The 18,512-nt window shown below is 34.6% G+C and overlaps 1 protein-coding gene across 3 annotated transcripts in view; it reads left to right on the top strand.

Annotated features, from left to right (window-relative positions):
- The first annotated feature begins 388 nt into the window (after positions 1-388).
- The window catches only part of LOC100601481 (acyl-coenzyme A synthetase ACSM2B, mitochondrial), a 38,034-nt gene continuing 19,910 nt past the window's right edge, over positions 389-18,512 (top strand). The window contains exons 1-4 of one of the 3 annotated variants that reach the window (XM_003261475.2): positions 389-549; positions 955-1,342; positions 9,666-9,850; positions 15,085-15,295. In XM_003261475.2, coding sequence (XP_003261523.2) covers positions 9,674-9,850; positions 15,085-15,295 — 388 coding nt within the window. In that variant the 5' untranslated portion in view covers positions 389-549; positions 955-1,342; positions 9,666-9,673. The remainder of the gene's footprint in view (positions 550-954; positions 1,343-9,665; positions 9,851-15,084; positions 15,296-18,512) is intronic. The other 2 variants (XM_003261471.4, XM_003261473.4) reach the window with 2 other exon arrangements.

Raw genomic sequence — 18,512 nt, 5'->3', positions numbered from 1 at the left:
ATACACACGTGTGGGGGCCATTGGCAAGCCACATGGTATCCAAGCTATGACATTTGATGAGATAATGTACAGAGTGAACACGGATAAAGATGAGGAGGAATCAGCAAAAGAGAAGGAAAGCAAGAGGAAAACCAGGCAAAAGTGGTATGCTGGAACCAAGCAAAACAAAGAATTAAAGGAGTGTTTATCAAGCCCATGTGAGCTCCACTTCTCTCTCTTTGGTTGAAGCAATAATTTTCTGTCAGCCCTGGGCATAAACATGCTTCATGCCCCTTGGATTTAAAGTGCAAGTCCAGTTGGCCTCAAGTGCTCTAATGTTGTAATGTCCATAAACTTGGCTAGGAGGACTGCTGTTACCCTTTGTAAGACTCCAAAGTTATCCACTGTCAATGATTAGCTGAGCTCTCTTTCCAAGAGTGCAGGGATTCTGAAGCTGTCTGCTTGAGTTACTGTGCTCTCTTCCAAGGCTGTAGGAATTCTGGAGCTGCTGGCTAGAGAGGAGGGTGGACCAAGCTCTCCCCAGAAAGACATCCGGAGAGGACTTGGCAGGTGAGCACTGTTTCAAGGAATGGGCTGATGGGGTCATAATCCATGATAACTTCACCAATCTTTTAGAGTCATGGCTGGTGAGAAGAGCAAAAATCCTCACAGAAAAGCAGAAATTCCTAGGGACCACGAAAGACAGTACCTGTCAAGTCTTAGTGAGGAGGAAACACTGGGCAGAGGAAAAGGCACCTTTATCACAGCAACAGGGAGAGATGAGGGCAGCTGGAAAAAGGTGGTAACGGGGCTGGGAGTTGGGTGGTGGTCAGAGAAGGATGAATCTCAGAGGAGGTGAGGCCAGAAGAATGAAGAAGAGCCTATTATGGAAAAAGAGAGCGACCAGCAGGTACAAAGGCAATGTGTAGTTCTGCTCAGGAGCTGGTACAGAAATCTTCAATTCTTATTCTATAGAAAAAAAGGAGACAGAAATGTCAGACACTGTGATGGTTAATACTGAGTGTCAATTGATTGAATTGAAGGATACAAAGTATTGATCCTGGATGTGTCTGTGAGAGTGTTGCCAAAAGAGATTAACATTGGAGTCGGTGGGCTGGGAAAGGCAGACCCACCCTTAATCTGGGTAGGCATCACCTAATCAGCTGCCAGCATGACTAGAATATAAGCAGGCAGAAAAATATGAAAAGAGAGACTGGCCTAGCTTCCCAGCCTACCTCTTTCTTCCGTACTGGATGCTTCCTGCCCTTGAACATCAGACTCCAGGTTCTTCAGTTTTGGAACTCAAACTGGCTCTCCTTGCACCTCAGCCTGCAGATGGCCTATTGTGGGACCTTGTGAACATGTGAATTAATACTGAATAAACTGTATCTGTCTATCTATCTATATATACACACACACACGTTAATACTTAGTAAACTCATATCTATACTTATACATATGAGTTTATATATATTACTTATACATATGAGTTTATAAAATATATATATTCCATTAGTTCTGTTTCTCTAGAGAACCCTGACTAATACAGATTTTGGTACCAGAAGTGGTTCTAGAGGAAGAGAATATTAAGGATGGAGTTCTTTTGTTGGTTTTGGGGTTTCTGGAGTTGGTGCCTTAATATGATTAGACCCCAAAATACTAAGGACTCTACTTCTAATAGTATAGAGAACACTGATAGTCCTTGGCGTGAACTGTTTAGAGAGTTATACAAAATAAATGCATTTGACACTCCTGATTCATTGCTCATGAGAGGCAAGGAGTTTAATGACCCTCTACATCATACCTTTGACCATATGTGGAGAATCAAGGAACATAATGAAGCTGGTTGGTTGCTCCTAAGTTCAGTGGATAAAGTGATGAAAGAAAATGATGAACTCAGGGATTCTATCTCCCAGCTTCAGAAGCAGATACTGAGCCTCAAATTTGCCCAGATTGCCCTGAGTGAGAGTCTAATCTCCTGTAGAGAAAGAACTGAAATTGTGGAAAAACAGACATAAGCTCTTATCATGTGAGTGGCTGACCTGCAATGAAAGGTGCGTGCACAACCTCACCATGCACAGCCTCACCAAGTGTCTACTGTTAAAGTAAGGGCATTGATTGTGTTGCAGGAAGTCAGGGACCCCGAATGGAGGGATCGGCCAGAGCCAACACAGAAGAACATAAATTGTGAAGATTTCATGGACATTTATCACTTCCCAAAATCAATACTTTTATAATTTTTTATGCCTATCTTTACTGCAATCTCTGAACATAAATTGTGAAGATTTCATGGACATTTATCACTTCCCCAATTAACACTCTTATAATTTCTTATGCCTATCTTTACTTTAATCTCTTAATCCTGTTATCTTCATAAGCTCAGAATGTAAGTCACCTCAGGACTACTATTGCACAAATGGATTGTAAAACGTGTGTGTTTGAACAATATGAAATCAGTACACCCTGAAAAAGAACAGAATAACAGTGATTTTCAGGGAACAAGGGAAGATAACTGTAAGGTCTGACTGCCTGTGGGGTTGGGCAGAATACAGCCATATTTTTCTTCTTGCAGAAAGCCTATAGATGGATGTGCAAGTAGGAGAAATATCGCTGAATTCTTTTCCCAGCATGGAACAACTCTGGGGAAGGAATGCATTCTTGAGATAAAAAAATACAAAAGATAAATGAAACAAAAAGCTGGTTCTTTGAAAAGATAAATAAGATTGATAGACCATTAGGAAGATTAACCAAAAAAAAGAAGAGAGAAAATCCAAATAAGCTCAATTAGAAAGGAAATGGGAGATATTACAACGGACATCACAGAAATACAAAAGATCATTCAAGGCACTGTGAACAGCTTTATGCACATAAACTAAAAAACTTAGAGGAGATGGATAAATTCTTGAGAAGATACAACCCTCCTAGCTTAAGTCAGAAAGAATTAGAAAGCCTGAACAGACCAATAACAAGCAGCGAGATTAAAATGGTAATACAAAAATTATCAACAACAGCAACAAAAAAGCCATGACCAGATGAATTCACAACTGAATTCTACCTGACATTCAAAGAAGAATTGGTACCAATCCTATTGACACTATTCCACAAGATGAAGAGGGAATCCTCCCTAAATCATTCTATGAAGCCAGTATCACCCTCATACCCAAACCAGAAAAGGATGTAACAAAAAAAGAAAACTACAGACCAATATCCTTGATGAACATAGATGCAAAAATCCTTAACTAGCTGCTAGCTAAATGAATCCAACAGCATATCAAAAAGATAATCCACCGTGATGAAGTGGGTTTCATACCAGGGATGCAGGAATGGTTTAACATACACAAGTCAATAAATGTGATACACCACATAAACAGAATTAAAAACAAAAATCACATTATTATCTCAATAGATGTAGAAAAAGCATTTGACAAAAATCCAGCATCCTCTTATGATTAAAACCCTCAGCAAAATCAGCATACCATGGACATACCTTAATGTAATAAAAGCCATCTATGACAAACCCACAGGCAGCATAATACTGAATGGGGAAAAGTTGAAAGCATTCCTTCTGAGAACTAGAACAAGAAATGAATGCTTACTCTCACCACTTGTATCCAGTATAGTACTGGAAGTCATAGCCAGATCAATCAGACAAGAGAAAGAAATAAAGGCCCTCCAAATTGGTAAAGAGGAAGTCAAACAGTTGCTGTTTGCTGTTAATATGATTGTATACCTAGAAGACCTTAAAGACTCCTCCAAAGAGCTCCTACAACTAATAAATGAATTCAGCAAAGTTTCAGGATGCAAAATTAATGTACAAAAACCAGTAGCTCTGCTATACTTTAATAGCAACCAAACTGAGAATCAAATCAAGAATTCAACCCCTTTTACAATAGCTGCAAAAAAAAAATACTTAGGAATGTACCTAACCGAAGGCCTCTTCAAGGAAAACTACAAAACACTGCTGAAAGAAATCATAGATGACACAAACAAATGGAAACACATCCTATGCTCACGGATGGGTAGAATAAATATTGTAAAAATGACTATATTGCCAAAAGCAATATACAAATTCAGTGCAATTCCCATCAAAATACCACCATCATTCTTCACAGAACTAGAAAAAAAATCGTAAAATTCATATGGAACCAAAAAAAGAGTCCTCATAGCCAAAGCAAGACTATCCAAAAAGAACAAATCTGGAGGCATCACATTACCTGATTTCAAAATATACTATAAGGCCATAGTCGCTGAAACAGCGTGGTACTGGTATAAAAATAGGCACATAGAACCATGGAACAGAAGGAACAGAATAGAGAACCCAGAAATAAACCTATTTAGGTTTATTTTACAGTCAACTGATATATTTTACAGTCAACTATATATTTTACAGTCAACTGATCTTTGACAAAGCAAACAAAAAACATAAAGTGGGGAAAGGACACCCTATTCAGCAAATGGTTCTGGAATAATTGGCAAGCCACATGTAGGAGAATGAAACTGGATCTTCACATATCATCTTATACAAAAACCACCTCAAGATGGATCAAGGACTTAAATCTAAATGTGAAACTATAAAAATTCTAGAAGATAACATCAGAAAAGCCCTTGTAGACATTGGTTTAGGCAAAGATTTTATGACCAAGAACCCAAAAGCAAATGCAACAAAAATAAAGATAAATAGATGGGACTTAATTAAACTAAAGAGCTTTTGAATAGCAAAAGGAACAGTCAGCAGAATAAACAGACAACCCACAGAGTGAGAGAAAATCTTCACAATCTATACATCTGACAAAGGACTAATATTCAGAATCTAGAAGGAACTCAAATTAGCAAGTTAAAAAAAAAACAAAAAATCCCATAAAAAAGTGGGCTAAGGATACGAATAGACAATTCTCAAAAGAAGATCCAACATACATATGAAAAAATGCTTAACATCACTGATGATCAGGGAAATGCAAATCAAAACCACAATGCTATACCACCTTACTCTTTCAAGAATAGCCATAATAAAAAAATAAAAAAATTATAGATGTTGATGTGGATGTGGTGAAAAGGGAACACTTCTACACTGCTGGTAGGAATGTAAGCTAGTAGAACCACTGTGGAAAACAGTGTGGAAATTCCTCAAAGAACTAAAAGTAGAACTACCATTTGATCCAGCAATCCCACTACTGGGTATCTACCAAGAGAAAAATAAGTCATTATACGAAAGAAGTCACTGCACATGCATGTTTTTAGCAGCACAATTTGCAATTACAGGAACGTGGAACCACCCCAAATGCCTGTCAATCAACAAGTAAAGAAACTTGTATTCATATATAAAATATTTATATATTTTTATAAATATTCTTAAATATATATAATATATATTTTATATATAGTAGCATAGTTTATATAAATATATAATATGTGATATAATGTATATATTATATACATTATATAATATATAATATAATATATAATAGTATGTATATATTTTACATATCTATATATACTATATGTTATATAGTGTGGCTATATATAGTATATATAAAACATATAAAATATATTTATTTTTATATATATTTATATTTTAAATAATATATTATATATTATACATACTATATTTTGCCACACTCCTGTGCCTTTCTTCCTTCCAAGCTCATGAACATATAACATATATATATATCTTCTTCCGTGAAGGCAGTATAGTATGGGAGAGAGGCACCATGAGCTTGGAAGGAAGAAAGGCACAGGAGTGTGGCAATACATATTATGTAAAATATAAATATATGTAAAAATATGTAAATATTTTATATACAAAATATTTTAGAATATACACAACAATATATAAATTTTTATGTATTGTTATATACTTTACATACAGTATATATATTTTATATATATATACTATATATAGCCACACTATATAATAGTATAGTATATATACTATTATATACAATAGTATAGTTATATATATCGATACATACCATACTATTATATATCATATATTATATATTACTACATCTATATATGCACTATACTATTATATATATATAAATTCACTCTGAGAACCAGAAAAAGACATAAATGCTCAAGCTCACCACTTGGATCAAGATATATATAATAGTATAGTATCTATATATAATAGTATTATATATAGATATAATATACTATATATACTAAATATACAGTATATATTGTATTATTATTTATATATTTTTACATATCATTTGTATAATTTATATAATTTATACTTATATATTATATATTATTTATATATTTCTATATATATAAATTATATTATATATTATATAAAATATATATTATATATATAATATATATAATATATAATAATTATATATAATATATAATATATTATATTATATTATTATAGTATATATATTGTTATAGTATATATAATATATATTATATATTATATATATTATATATAGTATATATAATATATATTATTATAGTATATATTATTATAGTATTATATCTTATATCTTATATATTATATATTAATACACTACATACTATATTATATATTAGTACACTATATACTATATATTATATATTATATATACTGTATATTATATATAATATACTATATGTTATATCTATATTTACTATTCTATTATATATAGTATGCTATTATATATATCTTGATCTAAGTGGTGACAGTGAGCATTCATGTCTTGTTCTGTTTCTCAGTCAATTTATATATATAATAGTACAGTGTATATATAGATATATAATATATAATATATATGATATATGATATATAATATCATGGTATGTATAGATATATATAACTATACTATTATATATAATACATAATATATTTAAATATAGTTATATATTATAGTATGTATAAAATATAATATATTATATATTATATATAATATATAATATGATATATATTATGTACATAATCTATATTATGTATATCATATAATATATAAATATATAATTTAATGTATAATTCAATATAATATATAATTATATAATTATAATATAATTATATAATTTATATATAAAATTATTATATATTTATAATATATATTATACTATTATAATTATATATAATTAATATATAAATTATATATAATAGTATATATATTATATTATATAATTATAATTATATATCATATTATATATAATATATCTTATATCATATAATATATAATATATTAAATATAATATATAATATATATTATATTAAATATAATATATAATATATATTATATTATATATAATATATAATTATATAGTTATATTATATTACATTTATATAATTTTATATTATATAAATATATGTTATATATATTTATATAATATTTATATGATATGTATTATATATAATATATTATATATAATATAAATATTATATGATATGTATTATATATAATATATTATATATATTATATATAATATATATATTATATATAATATAAATATTATATAAATATGATATTTATATAATTTATATAAATATATTATAAAAATATATTATATAATATATTTATATAAATTATATATAATATATATAGATATATACTATACTATTATATAGTGTGGCTATATATAATATATATAAAATATATAAAATAGATAAAAATTTATATATATATTTAAAAATATTTTATCTATATATCTGTATATACTATATATAGTATATATATCTACTATATTTAGATATATACATATTATATATTTATAGATAATATATCTCCATATATACTATATACAGTATATACAGTTATAGAGTATATATAACATATTTATAATATAATATATTATATAATATTATATATAATGTATATATAATAGTAATTATATATATTATAGTATATAAAATTATATATATTATAATAATATATATATTATAATATATATATTATAATAATATATATATTATAATTATAATATATATATTATAATTTATATATATATAAAATTATATATATATAAAATTATATATAAAATATATATTATTATATATATAATATATATAAAATTATATTTTAGTATATATATTATATATAATTATATATATTAAATATATATAATAGTAAATGTATTATTATATAATGCATATTACATTATATATTATACAATATATTATATACAATATAAATGTATAATACCCATATATTATATATAGTATATCCATATATAATATAGTGTATATATATTATATATATGTATTTTTTGCCACACTCCTGTGCCTTTCTTCACTCCAAGCTCATGGATATATATGATATATATATATATAAAATCTTCCATGAAGGCAGTATGGTGTGGTAGAGAGACAGCATGAGCTTGGAAGGAAGAAAGGCACAGAAGTGTGACAATGTATACTATATATATATAATACATATATTATATAAATGTAAATATATATAAAAATAGAATTTTTATATATATATACTATATAATACATACATAGTATATATTATATATAGTAACATATATAGTGTGTATTTATATATATAGTATATATATAACATGAAATACTACTCAGCCACATAACTATATGTATATATAGTGTATGTGTGTATATATATATATATATAAACATGAAATACTACTCAGCGAATGACTTAATGGCATTCGCAGCACCTCAGGAATGGAAAACCAAACATCATATGTTCTCAGCCATAAGTAGGAGCTAAGCTATACATTGTTGCAGAGGCATGAGAATGATACAATGAACTTTGAGGACTTGGGAGAAATGATGGGAAGGAGCTGAGGAATAAAAGGGTACAAAGTGGGTTAAGTGTATACTGTTAAGGGTATTCTGTAAGTGTTAAGCCCATACTCCTCTGGTGATGGGTATACAACAGTGTCACAAATCATCAATAAAGAACTTATATAGAAACAACAATTATGACAGCTATAATTTCTAAAGTGATTGTGTTAGGTCCTGTGCACCAGATGGATAGGACCTGGGATTTAGGACGTATCAGTCCAGATCCAATTTAAAGAAAAGGATGCTACTTGTATTAGTTAGCATTTGCTACAGTAACAAACACCCTATACATCTTAGTAGCTTTTAGTCATGCATATTTTCCCCCTATGGGTCTGTGTGTTGCCAGTGGCCATGCTAGGCTCAGCTCAACTCCACATTTCTTGTTGTTCTGGGTCCCAGTCTGAAGGTAGAGCATGATCTGGGTTATGCAAGTCTCATGCAGAGGGGAGAAATGTGAGAGTCTCTGATGAACCATAGAATCCCAGACACTCACATCTCATTGACCAAAGCATATCTCATGAGCAAGCCAAAGTCAATGAGAGGTGGATACATATTCTTCCTCATGAGTGCACTGGGAAGTCACATAAAAATGAATGGGGATTTATAATCCTAGAACAGGAAGGGAGTGAATTGCTGGGAACAACAATCCAATCTATGACCCACTGTATTTTAAGCATAAGGGGATTTATTATATGGAATTGGGTGTTCACAAAACCGTCAGAAGTGTTGAAGATGTAGGATCTAGGACTGGGTCTGTATCCTCTTATGCCTTTAGAAAACAGCACAAGGAGACTGAAACAGATACTGAGTGCCAATTTACTCATAACCACAGCAAATTAATTCCTGGGAAGAATCCTATAAGGTTGGGATGAATCTCCTGAAGCCGCTGATGATCAGTAGAGCAATCTGTTAAAGAAGCTCTCACCTGCGTCTCTTCTTTCTTTTACAGGCCTGAACATGCATTGGCTGCGGAAAGTTCAGGGACTTTGCACCCTGTGGGGTACTCAGATGTCCAGCCGCACTCTCTACATTAATAGTAGGCAACTGGTGTCCGTGCAGTGGGGCCACCAGGAAGTGCCGGCCAAGTTTAACTTTGCTAGTGATGTGTTGGATCACTGGGCTGACATGGAGAAGGTAATGGGGTGGAAAAGAGGCACAGAGTGAGACAATTTTGTTGACTTTTAAAATTCATCCATTAATTCAGTAAATACTTGTTAAGTACTTATTACATGTAAGGCACTGTAATAAGCTATGGACAAGACACTCATCTTCCATGAAGGCAGTATGGTATGGGAGAGAGGCAGCATGAGCTTGGAAGGAAGAAGGGCACAGGAGTGTGGCAACCAGGTAACTCCCAGGCAGCCAACACAGTTTGTTTACACTGTATGTAGACTGCACATGCTCTGTTGTGACCTCCCAGGGTGAAATGAGGACTAGTGGTCTGGGGTCGTAGAAGTGGCTGGTTTGAATCTAGTAATAGCAAATCAAGCCTGGGCAACACGGTGAGACCCTGTCTCTACCAAAAATGTTTAAAAAAAAAATTAGCCAGGCATAGTGGCACATACCTGCAGTTCTAGCTACTCAGGAGGTTGAGGTGGGAAAATTGCTTGAGCCCAGGAGTTGGAGGCTGCTGTGAACTGTGATCACACCACCACACTCCACAGAGTGAGATTCTCTCTCAAAAAAGTGGGGGGCAAAACAGCACTGACCAAAGACTGAGTCTTCCCAGAAATTTAGGTCATGTGTCCCTGTCAATAGAGGTGTGCAAATAAGATAGCTACGAGGCAACAATTATCAAAAGGGCTTCAATATGAGACATCCAAGAAAGAAAAAATGAAGAAATTCCTAAGTTTCCTTCCCAGCCCTGAGCTTCTAGAATTTTAATCCATTCACTGCTGACCCATCACCTGCCTTCACCTGAAGTCCTGTGGTTCTTTTTGAAGGACGGAAGGATTCATTCTGGCTAGGGGTAGGGGAAGGGGTGGAGCTACCAGCATGGACTTAATACATTGGTGCTCAAAAAGAGTCGTGATTATGACATGATGTCCTAAGTTCCCAACACTATGAAACAGTCTTAGTGTGGAGATTGTGAATGCCTTGCCTCTAGGCTGAAGACAGCCCTAGGTGTGGGTACTCTTAAAAAAAAAATAAGGTTCAACATTTTAAAATTGAAAATTTTCAAACAAAAATTTCGATTTCTGGATTTTTTTTAAGTTATACTTCCTTTAAATATTGAGGAAGGCCCCTTAAATATTGAAGAAGGCCCTTACTACTATGACTCACCATTCTGAATCCATAAAAGTAAATTTGCTATATAAACATCAAAAAATCTCTCTATTCACAAATAACACCTTTAGCAAAATAAATGACTGATGACAACCGTGGGGAAAATATTCAACTCATATAACAGCAAAAAAGTTAATAATATAAAGGGAGATTGTAGAAACCAAGAATAAAAAGATGCAACTCATTATAAAACTGGGCAAAGTATATGAACAGATAGTTCACAAAAAAGTTAACTCAAATGGCCATTAAATATAAAAAATTCTCACCCTCCCTCATAATAAGAGTAATGCAAGTGAGAATTTTACTGAAATAACTTTTTTGCACCTATCTTGTTAGTCAAATACAAAAGGTTGTTTTTTATTTTCAGAAAAAATAGTTTAATTATCACAAGGCATCTTAGTGGAAGGATGGGAAATATTTCTCAAATCTGTCCCCTTGAAAGCTCAGAGACTAGGGTTTCCAAAAGATAATTTGGAGGGCAGGGGGCTAAGGAATGGGTGCTACCGATTGGTTGGGAATGAAATTATAGAGATGTGAGAAATGTCTTCAAGTGCTGAGTCTCTTTCTGGGTGAGGCAGACACAAGACAGGTAAAGTCAGTTCCTTGCTATAGAATCGTGGGTCTAGGTAGTGTCAGTAAGTTTTCCAGAGTGCAAATGTCTGAAACATATCTCAAAGGTCAGTCTTAGATTTTACAATAGTGATATTAACTACAGGAGCAATTGGTGAAGTTACAAAGTGTGACTTCTTGTTACATGACTCCTAAGCAGTAAGCAAGCTAGGGAACAATGACTGGTTACTGCTTAACTATGCTTATAGCTTAGCAGAATTGAGGCCCCTACCATCTACCATAATTCTAATGCTGTGCAATTGCATTAATTTCACAAAGGGGTTTAGGTCCCTGAACAAGAAGGGAGTTGGTTTCAGGAAGAGATTATTGTCATCCTTGCTTTAAAGTTAAATTGTAAACTAAATTCCTCCCATAGTTAGCTTAGTCTATACCCAGGAATGAGCAAGAACAAAATACAAAGGTTTAACAACTCTATTGGCAAGGCTGTGAGGAAACAGACACTCTCATGTGTTGCCACAAAGTGGTATAACTCTGATGGAGGCAAATTTTGAAATATCTAATAAGATCGCCAACATGTTTTCTCTTTGATTTTGCATCATTACTCTCAAACTATGATCTGAGAACCCCTGAGGATACATGAGACTCTTTCAGGGGATATGCGAAGAGTCTATTTTACAATAAAACAGAGAAATTAGAACCCTTGTGCATCATGATGGGTATGTAAAATGTTACAGCTATTTTGGAAAGGAATATAACATTTTCTCAAAAAATTAAAAAATAGAATTGCCATTCAGCAATTCCAACTCTGGGTATACACCAAAAAAACTTAAAATCAGGGTCTCTGAGAAACATGTGTACACTCATGTTCACAGTAGCTTTATTCACAGTAGTTGGAAGGTCAAACAGCCCAAATATCTATCAACAAATAGACAAAAAATAAACCATCATTCTCAGCAAACTATCGCAAGGACAAAAAAACCAAACACCGCATGTTCTCACTCATAGGTGGGAACTGAACAATGAGAACACATGGACACAGGAAGCAGAACATCACACACCAAGCCTGTTGTGGGGTGGGGAGAGGGGGGAGGGATAGCATTAGGGGATATACCTAATGTTAAATGACAAGGTAAGGGGTGCAGCACACCAACATGGCACAGGTATACATATGTGACAAATGTGCATGTTGTGCACATGTACCCTAAAACTTAAAGTATAATAATAATAAAAAAGAAATATCAGGCAAATCCCACCAAAAAAAAAGAGATTATTGTATTTTTCAATGTGAGAAGGACATGAGAATTGGAAGGGCAGGAGCAAGGTCATATAGTTTGGATATTTTGTTTTCTCCAAATCTCATGCTGAAATGTAATCCACAGAGTTGGAGGTAGGGCCTGGTGGAAGACATTTGGATCACACGGGCAGGTCCCACACAAATGACTTAGCACCATCCCCTTGGTTGTGAGTGAGTTCATGAGAGATCTTGTTTTAACACACGTGGCACTTCCCCACGCTCTCTCTCTCTTGCTCTTGCTCTTGCCATGTGATGCACCTGCTCCCCCTTCACCTTCTTCCGTGACTATAATCTTCCTAAGGCCCTCACCAGAAGCAGATGCCAGCACCATGCTTTCTGTACACCCTGCATAACTGTGAGCCAATTAAACTTCTTTCTTTATAAATTACCCAGTGTCAGATATTCCGTTATAGCAATGCAAGAACAGCCTAATATAGTACCTTATATAAATGAAATCACACAGTATTTGTTTTTTCGTGTCTGGCTAATTTCACTTAGCATATCTTCAAGGTTTATCCATGTTGTAACATATGTCAGAATTTCCTTCCTCTTTAAGGCTGAAATAATATTCCATTGTTATGCATATGCAATATTATCTATTCATCAAACATTCAGGTCAAATCTTGAATGCTCTGTCGCTTAAAAATTTCTTCTGTCAGATTCCCAAAGTCATTACTCTTAAGTTAAAACTTCCACAGATCACTAGGCTATGAACACAATGCAGCCAAGTTCTTTGCTAAAATATAGGAAGGAGGACCTTTGCTTCAGTTCCCTAAAAGTTCCTTATTTCCATTTGAAATCTGGTCAGCCTGCATTTCACTGTCCATAATTCTATCAGCATTTTGGTCACAACTATTTAACCAGTGCCTAAGACGTTCCAAACTTTTCCTCATCTTTCTATCTCTTCTAAGCCCTCCAAACTCTTCAATTTCTTCCCATGACCAAGTTCCAGAGTTACTTCTACATTTTCAGGTATCTTTATAGCAATATCCCACTTCTGGTACCAATTTTCTGTATCAGATTGTTCCTGTGTTGCTGTAAAGGAATACCTGAGACTAGGTAACTTACAAAGAAAAGAGATTTAATTGGCCCAAAGTTCTGCACAGTGTACAGGAAGTGTGGTGCTGGCATCTGCTTCTGATGAGGGCCTCAAGAAATTTACAATAATGGTGGAAGATGAAGAAAGAGCAGGCACGACAAAGGGCAAGATGAGGAGCAGGACAGAGAGTGAGAAGGTGCCACTCACTTTTAAACAGCCAGATCTTATGTAAACTCATTTATCACCAAGGGGATGGTGCTAAGCCATTCATGAGGGACCTGCCTCCCTGATCCAATCACCTCCCACCAAGCCCCACCTCTGACATTGGGGATTGCATTTCAACATGAGACTTGGAGAGGACAAATATTCAGACAATATCGTGTATCTAGAATAGTCAAATTCATAGAGTCAGAAAGTAGAATGGTGTTTATCAGGGCCTAATGGGAGAGAAGATGATGGGTGATTGTGCAATGGGGACAGAGTTTTCATTTTGGATGATGAAAAAGTTAGGGAGATGGATGGTGGTGATTGTTGCATAACAGTGAGAATGTACTTAATGCCACTGAACTGTACACTTAAAAATAGTTAAAATTGGAAATGTTATGTGTATTTTTACCATAAAATTAAAAAAAGTAAATAGATAGAGATAAATATATAAATAAATCTAAAGTGATATTTGCCTTTTTATTCTAATTCTTTCAGGAGTATACAATAGCATTTTCCAGAAGGTTCATGTTGGTACTCACAACAGAGTGAATGCAGAATCAGATGAGAAGATCCAATGTTATTCTACTAAGACATTAAAGGGAATTACAGAATAAATAGATGCAATAAATAAATAAAATAATGCCACTTTCCTCATTATTTTTTCATTTTGAAAAGTATACTTTATCATTATAAAAAAATTATGCATGCTAATATATAATGGGTTTATTACTGTTATTTCTAAAAGCGTACATTTACAAAAATTCTGTTTTAATATCTTCTATGGTAGATATTGATAGATATAACTCATATAAATAACAACTCTTTAGGGTTTTCAATACTTTTTAAGATTGTATGGAGGGGCTGAGATAAAAAACCTTACTAAGCACCAACTTGGCAATCCCAAGACTTGGAATTTATCCTACCTGCTTGTGTACCAATGCCCCCTAATCAACAGAGCTTCTCTTTCCTCAGGCTGGCAAGCGACCCCCAAGCCCAGCCTTGTGGTGGGTGAATGGGAAGGGGAAGGAATTAATGTGGAATTTCAGAGAACTGAGTGAAAACAGCCAGCAGGCAGCCAACGTCCTCTCAGGAACCTGTGGCCTGCAGCGTGGGGACCGTGTGGCAGTGGTGCTGCCCCGAGTGCCTGAGTGGTGGCTGGTGATCCTGGGCTGCATTCGAGCAGGTTGGTAACTGACTACCTGGACAGAGAACTGTCTTCCTTGTGAAGAAAACTGATAGCAGAGAAATGCAGCCACCTCTCCCAAAAGAAGTCTCCTTCTTGGAGCATGCTGTCCTCTCTCATATGAAGAAAGGCATCTCCCTACTTCCACTTATTTAAGCAAACTATGTGCCAAGCACTTATGCAGGGTGAACAACAACAACGACATAGTTTACATATTCATGGGACTTAAAGACCTTTGGAGAAAGCTCTTAAACTATTAATTGCACATATAAGTATTTAATCAGAATTATGATGAGTGGTATGAGAATTCTATTAAAATCTATAAAAATAAATTTGGCAGACTGTGACCTGCAGGCCAAATCCTGCCCACAGCTTGTTTTTGTAAATAAAGTTTTATTATAACACAGCTACGTATTGTTTCCATATTATATGTGGCTGCATTTGCACTACAGTGGCAACTTGAGTAATTGGAACAAGAGAGTGTCTTATCCACAAAACCTAAAATATTTACTATTTGGCCCTTTGCAGAAAAAGTTTCCCAATGCTTTTCTAAAAGGAGACTTGAATAACCAATATGAGGAGCAACTAATCTCAGTGGAAGTGATATTTGAGCTGAGATCTGCAGGATGAGTAGGATTTTGCCAAGAGATAGAGAGGCTTGTGCCAAGCAAAGGGAACAGCATATGTGAAGATGTAATCATCTGATGATTTCTTCTTGCCCACTTCCCAGAAAAGCCAAACACTGAAAACAGTAGGAGTTGCAGTAGAGAAGAGTTTAATAATTGCATAGACAGCCAAGTTGAAGGATGGAGGATGTCTCTCAAATCCATCTCCCCAGGAAATCAGAGACTAGAGTTTTTCAAGGATGCTTTGGCATGCAGAGGGCTAGGGAAGAGGAAATGCTGATTGGTTTGGCTGGGGATGAAAACATGGGTTGAAGCTGTCTTCTTGTGTTGAGTCAACTCCTCAGAGATCACAGAACTGGTTGAGTTAGTTTCTTGGTATCAGTTACTGATCTGGGTAATCTAAGCTGGTCCATCAGAATGCAAGGTCTGAAGAACACCTCAAACACCAGTCTTAGGTTTTACCATAATGATGTAATCTATAGGAGAAATTGGGGAGGTTACAAATCTCTGGCTCCATGACTCCTGAACTATAATTCTAGCCTTGTGACCAATTTGTTATTTTTCCAAAGGCAGTTTCAATCTCCAAGCACGGAGGCAGTTAGTTTCAGGAAGGAGCTACTATCATTTTTGTTTTAAAGTTAGACTATAAGTTAGATTTCCCCCATAGTTAGCTTGGACTATGTCCAGGGATGAGCAAAGACAGATAGCTTGTGAGGTTGGAAACAAGATGATGTCAGCTATGTCAGATTTCCCTCAGTGTCATAATTTTTGCAAAGGCAGTTTCAAAGCCACAGGGGAGGGAAGCTTGAAAATTATAAAAGAACCTAAAAGGATATCTGTGTGCCTAAAGTCCAGGCCATAAAAGAAAGTAGTGGCAATAGAATGAATATGTAAAGGTGGCCAGGTGCTAAATTGGCAGTGCCTTGTGGTCCATGGTAAGAGTTGTGGACATTTATCCAGCGGTGAATGGGAAATGATTGATGGATTGAGTGACACTCAAACCATTGATGCATTGAGTGACATGATCGTCCTCTGTTCAGATGGTCATATTGGATGCTCAGTAGGGAATGGGATGAAGAAGGCAATAGTGGGGTTGGAAATCTCAGATAAGAGGTGAAGGGATGGTGATGTCTTCAGTTTTGTTGAGGTAGTAGAGAGGGAGATAAGTGGATTTAACAGGCAATTGGGGGGAACTAATAACAGGATTATTCAAAGAAGATGTGAGGGAGAGAGAGAGAAGTCACAGACATTTCAGCAAGTGGGTGGATGGTGCTGTCTTTCACTGGAGTGAAGAACACAGAATAGAAAGAGTTATGGGTGTGTTAGGAAAAGATGACAAGTTCAATTTGGGCATGTTGAGTCCAGGATGTCCATGTGATGTTCAAGAAGTGATGACAAGTTGGATTTAAGGCTCTAAAATTTGAGATGGAGACAGAAATTTGAGAATCATCAACTTTTACATTAAAAGGATGAGAAGTACAGTGGTATAAAAAAGAACCCCAAGAAACTCCAGCAACCTCCTTCGCAAACTGCCCTTTCCACCTCTGCTTGCACACAGCCTAATCCCAACTAAAAGCTCCCACCCACCCCATATTCTGGGGACAATGGGCTGAGCATGAGAGTGGGTAAAGAGAAAGACATAAATGCAGCCAGGAATTAGAAACTATCAGAGGCAACCAAACCAACTGCAGGGACTTGGAAGCCCATGGAAAGATAGAACAAGCCAGAGAGAAAGGTGACATACTGAAATTATAGCCAGAAGGAAAGGAGAACTCAGAGGAAGAGATGTGTCTATTGTTCTGTGTCTGACTCAACTGACCACCATGGTAGAGAAACATTTGAGGATATTTACAGGTGTGCAGTGAGAATCCCAAAGTGTTGAGAGTGGGAAGAAAGTGAGCTAAGGTTAAAAGCTATTTAACAGGAGGGGCATGTGGTTTAAGCTCCACAAAAAAATGAAACCTGTGTAGTTATTCTTTCTTTCTTTTATTTTTTTGAGATGGAGTCTCCCTCTGTAGTTCAGGCTGGAGGGCAGTGGTGCAATTTTGGCTCACTGCAACTTTTGCCTCCCAGGTTCAAGCAATCCTCCTGCCTCAGCCTCCCGAGTAGCTGGGATTACAGGCGTGTGCCACCAAGCCCAGATAATTTTTGGATTTTTAGTAAAGCTGGGGTTTCGCCATTTTGGCCAGGCTGGCCTTGAACTCTTGAACTCTAATAATCCGCCCTCCTTGGCCTCCCAAAGTACTAGGATTACAGGCATGAGCCACCGTGCCTAGCCGTAAGTCTAGTTATTCTACAGAAGATTTTAAAAATCAAAGGAGTCTCATTAAAATAGTAAACAAGAACAAGAATTTAGGAAAGTGATAATCATGGGGTATAAAACCTCAGTTATGTGCAAGGAATAAGTCTAATTTTTTAAGATAAATTGTACAGCATGCTAAACATAGCTAATAATTTAGTACTGTAAATTTCAGTATCATTAAGAGCAAAAATTTCTAATGTTCTCATCACAAAAAATGTTAAATACTTGAATTGATGGGTATGTTAATTAGCTTAATTTAATCATCTCACATTGTCTTCAAAAATTATAA

Source organism: Nomascus leucogenys, chromosome 2 (assembly GCF_006542625.1).
Source record: "Nomascus leucogenys isolate Asia chromosome 2, Asia_NLE_v1, whole genome shotgun sequence".
Taxonomy (NCBI): Eukaryota; Metazoa; Chordata; class Mammalia; order Primates; family Hylobatidae; genus Nomascus; species Nomascus leucogenys.
Note: the sequence above shows the minus strand (reverse complement) of the source record. Positions and strands in the feature narration are given on the sequence as shown.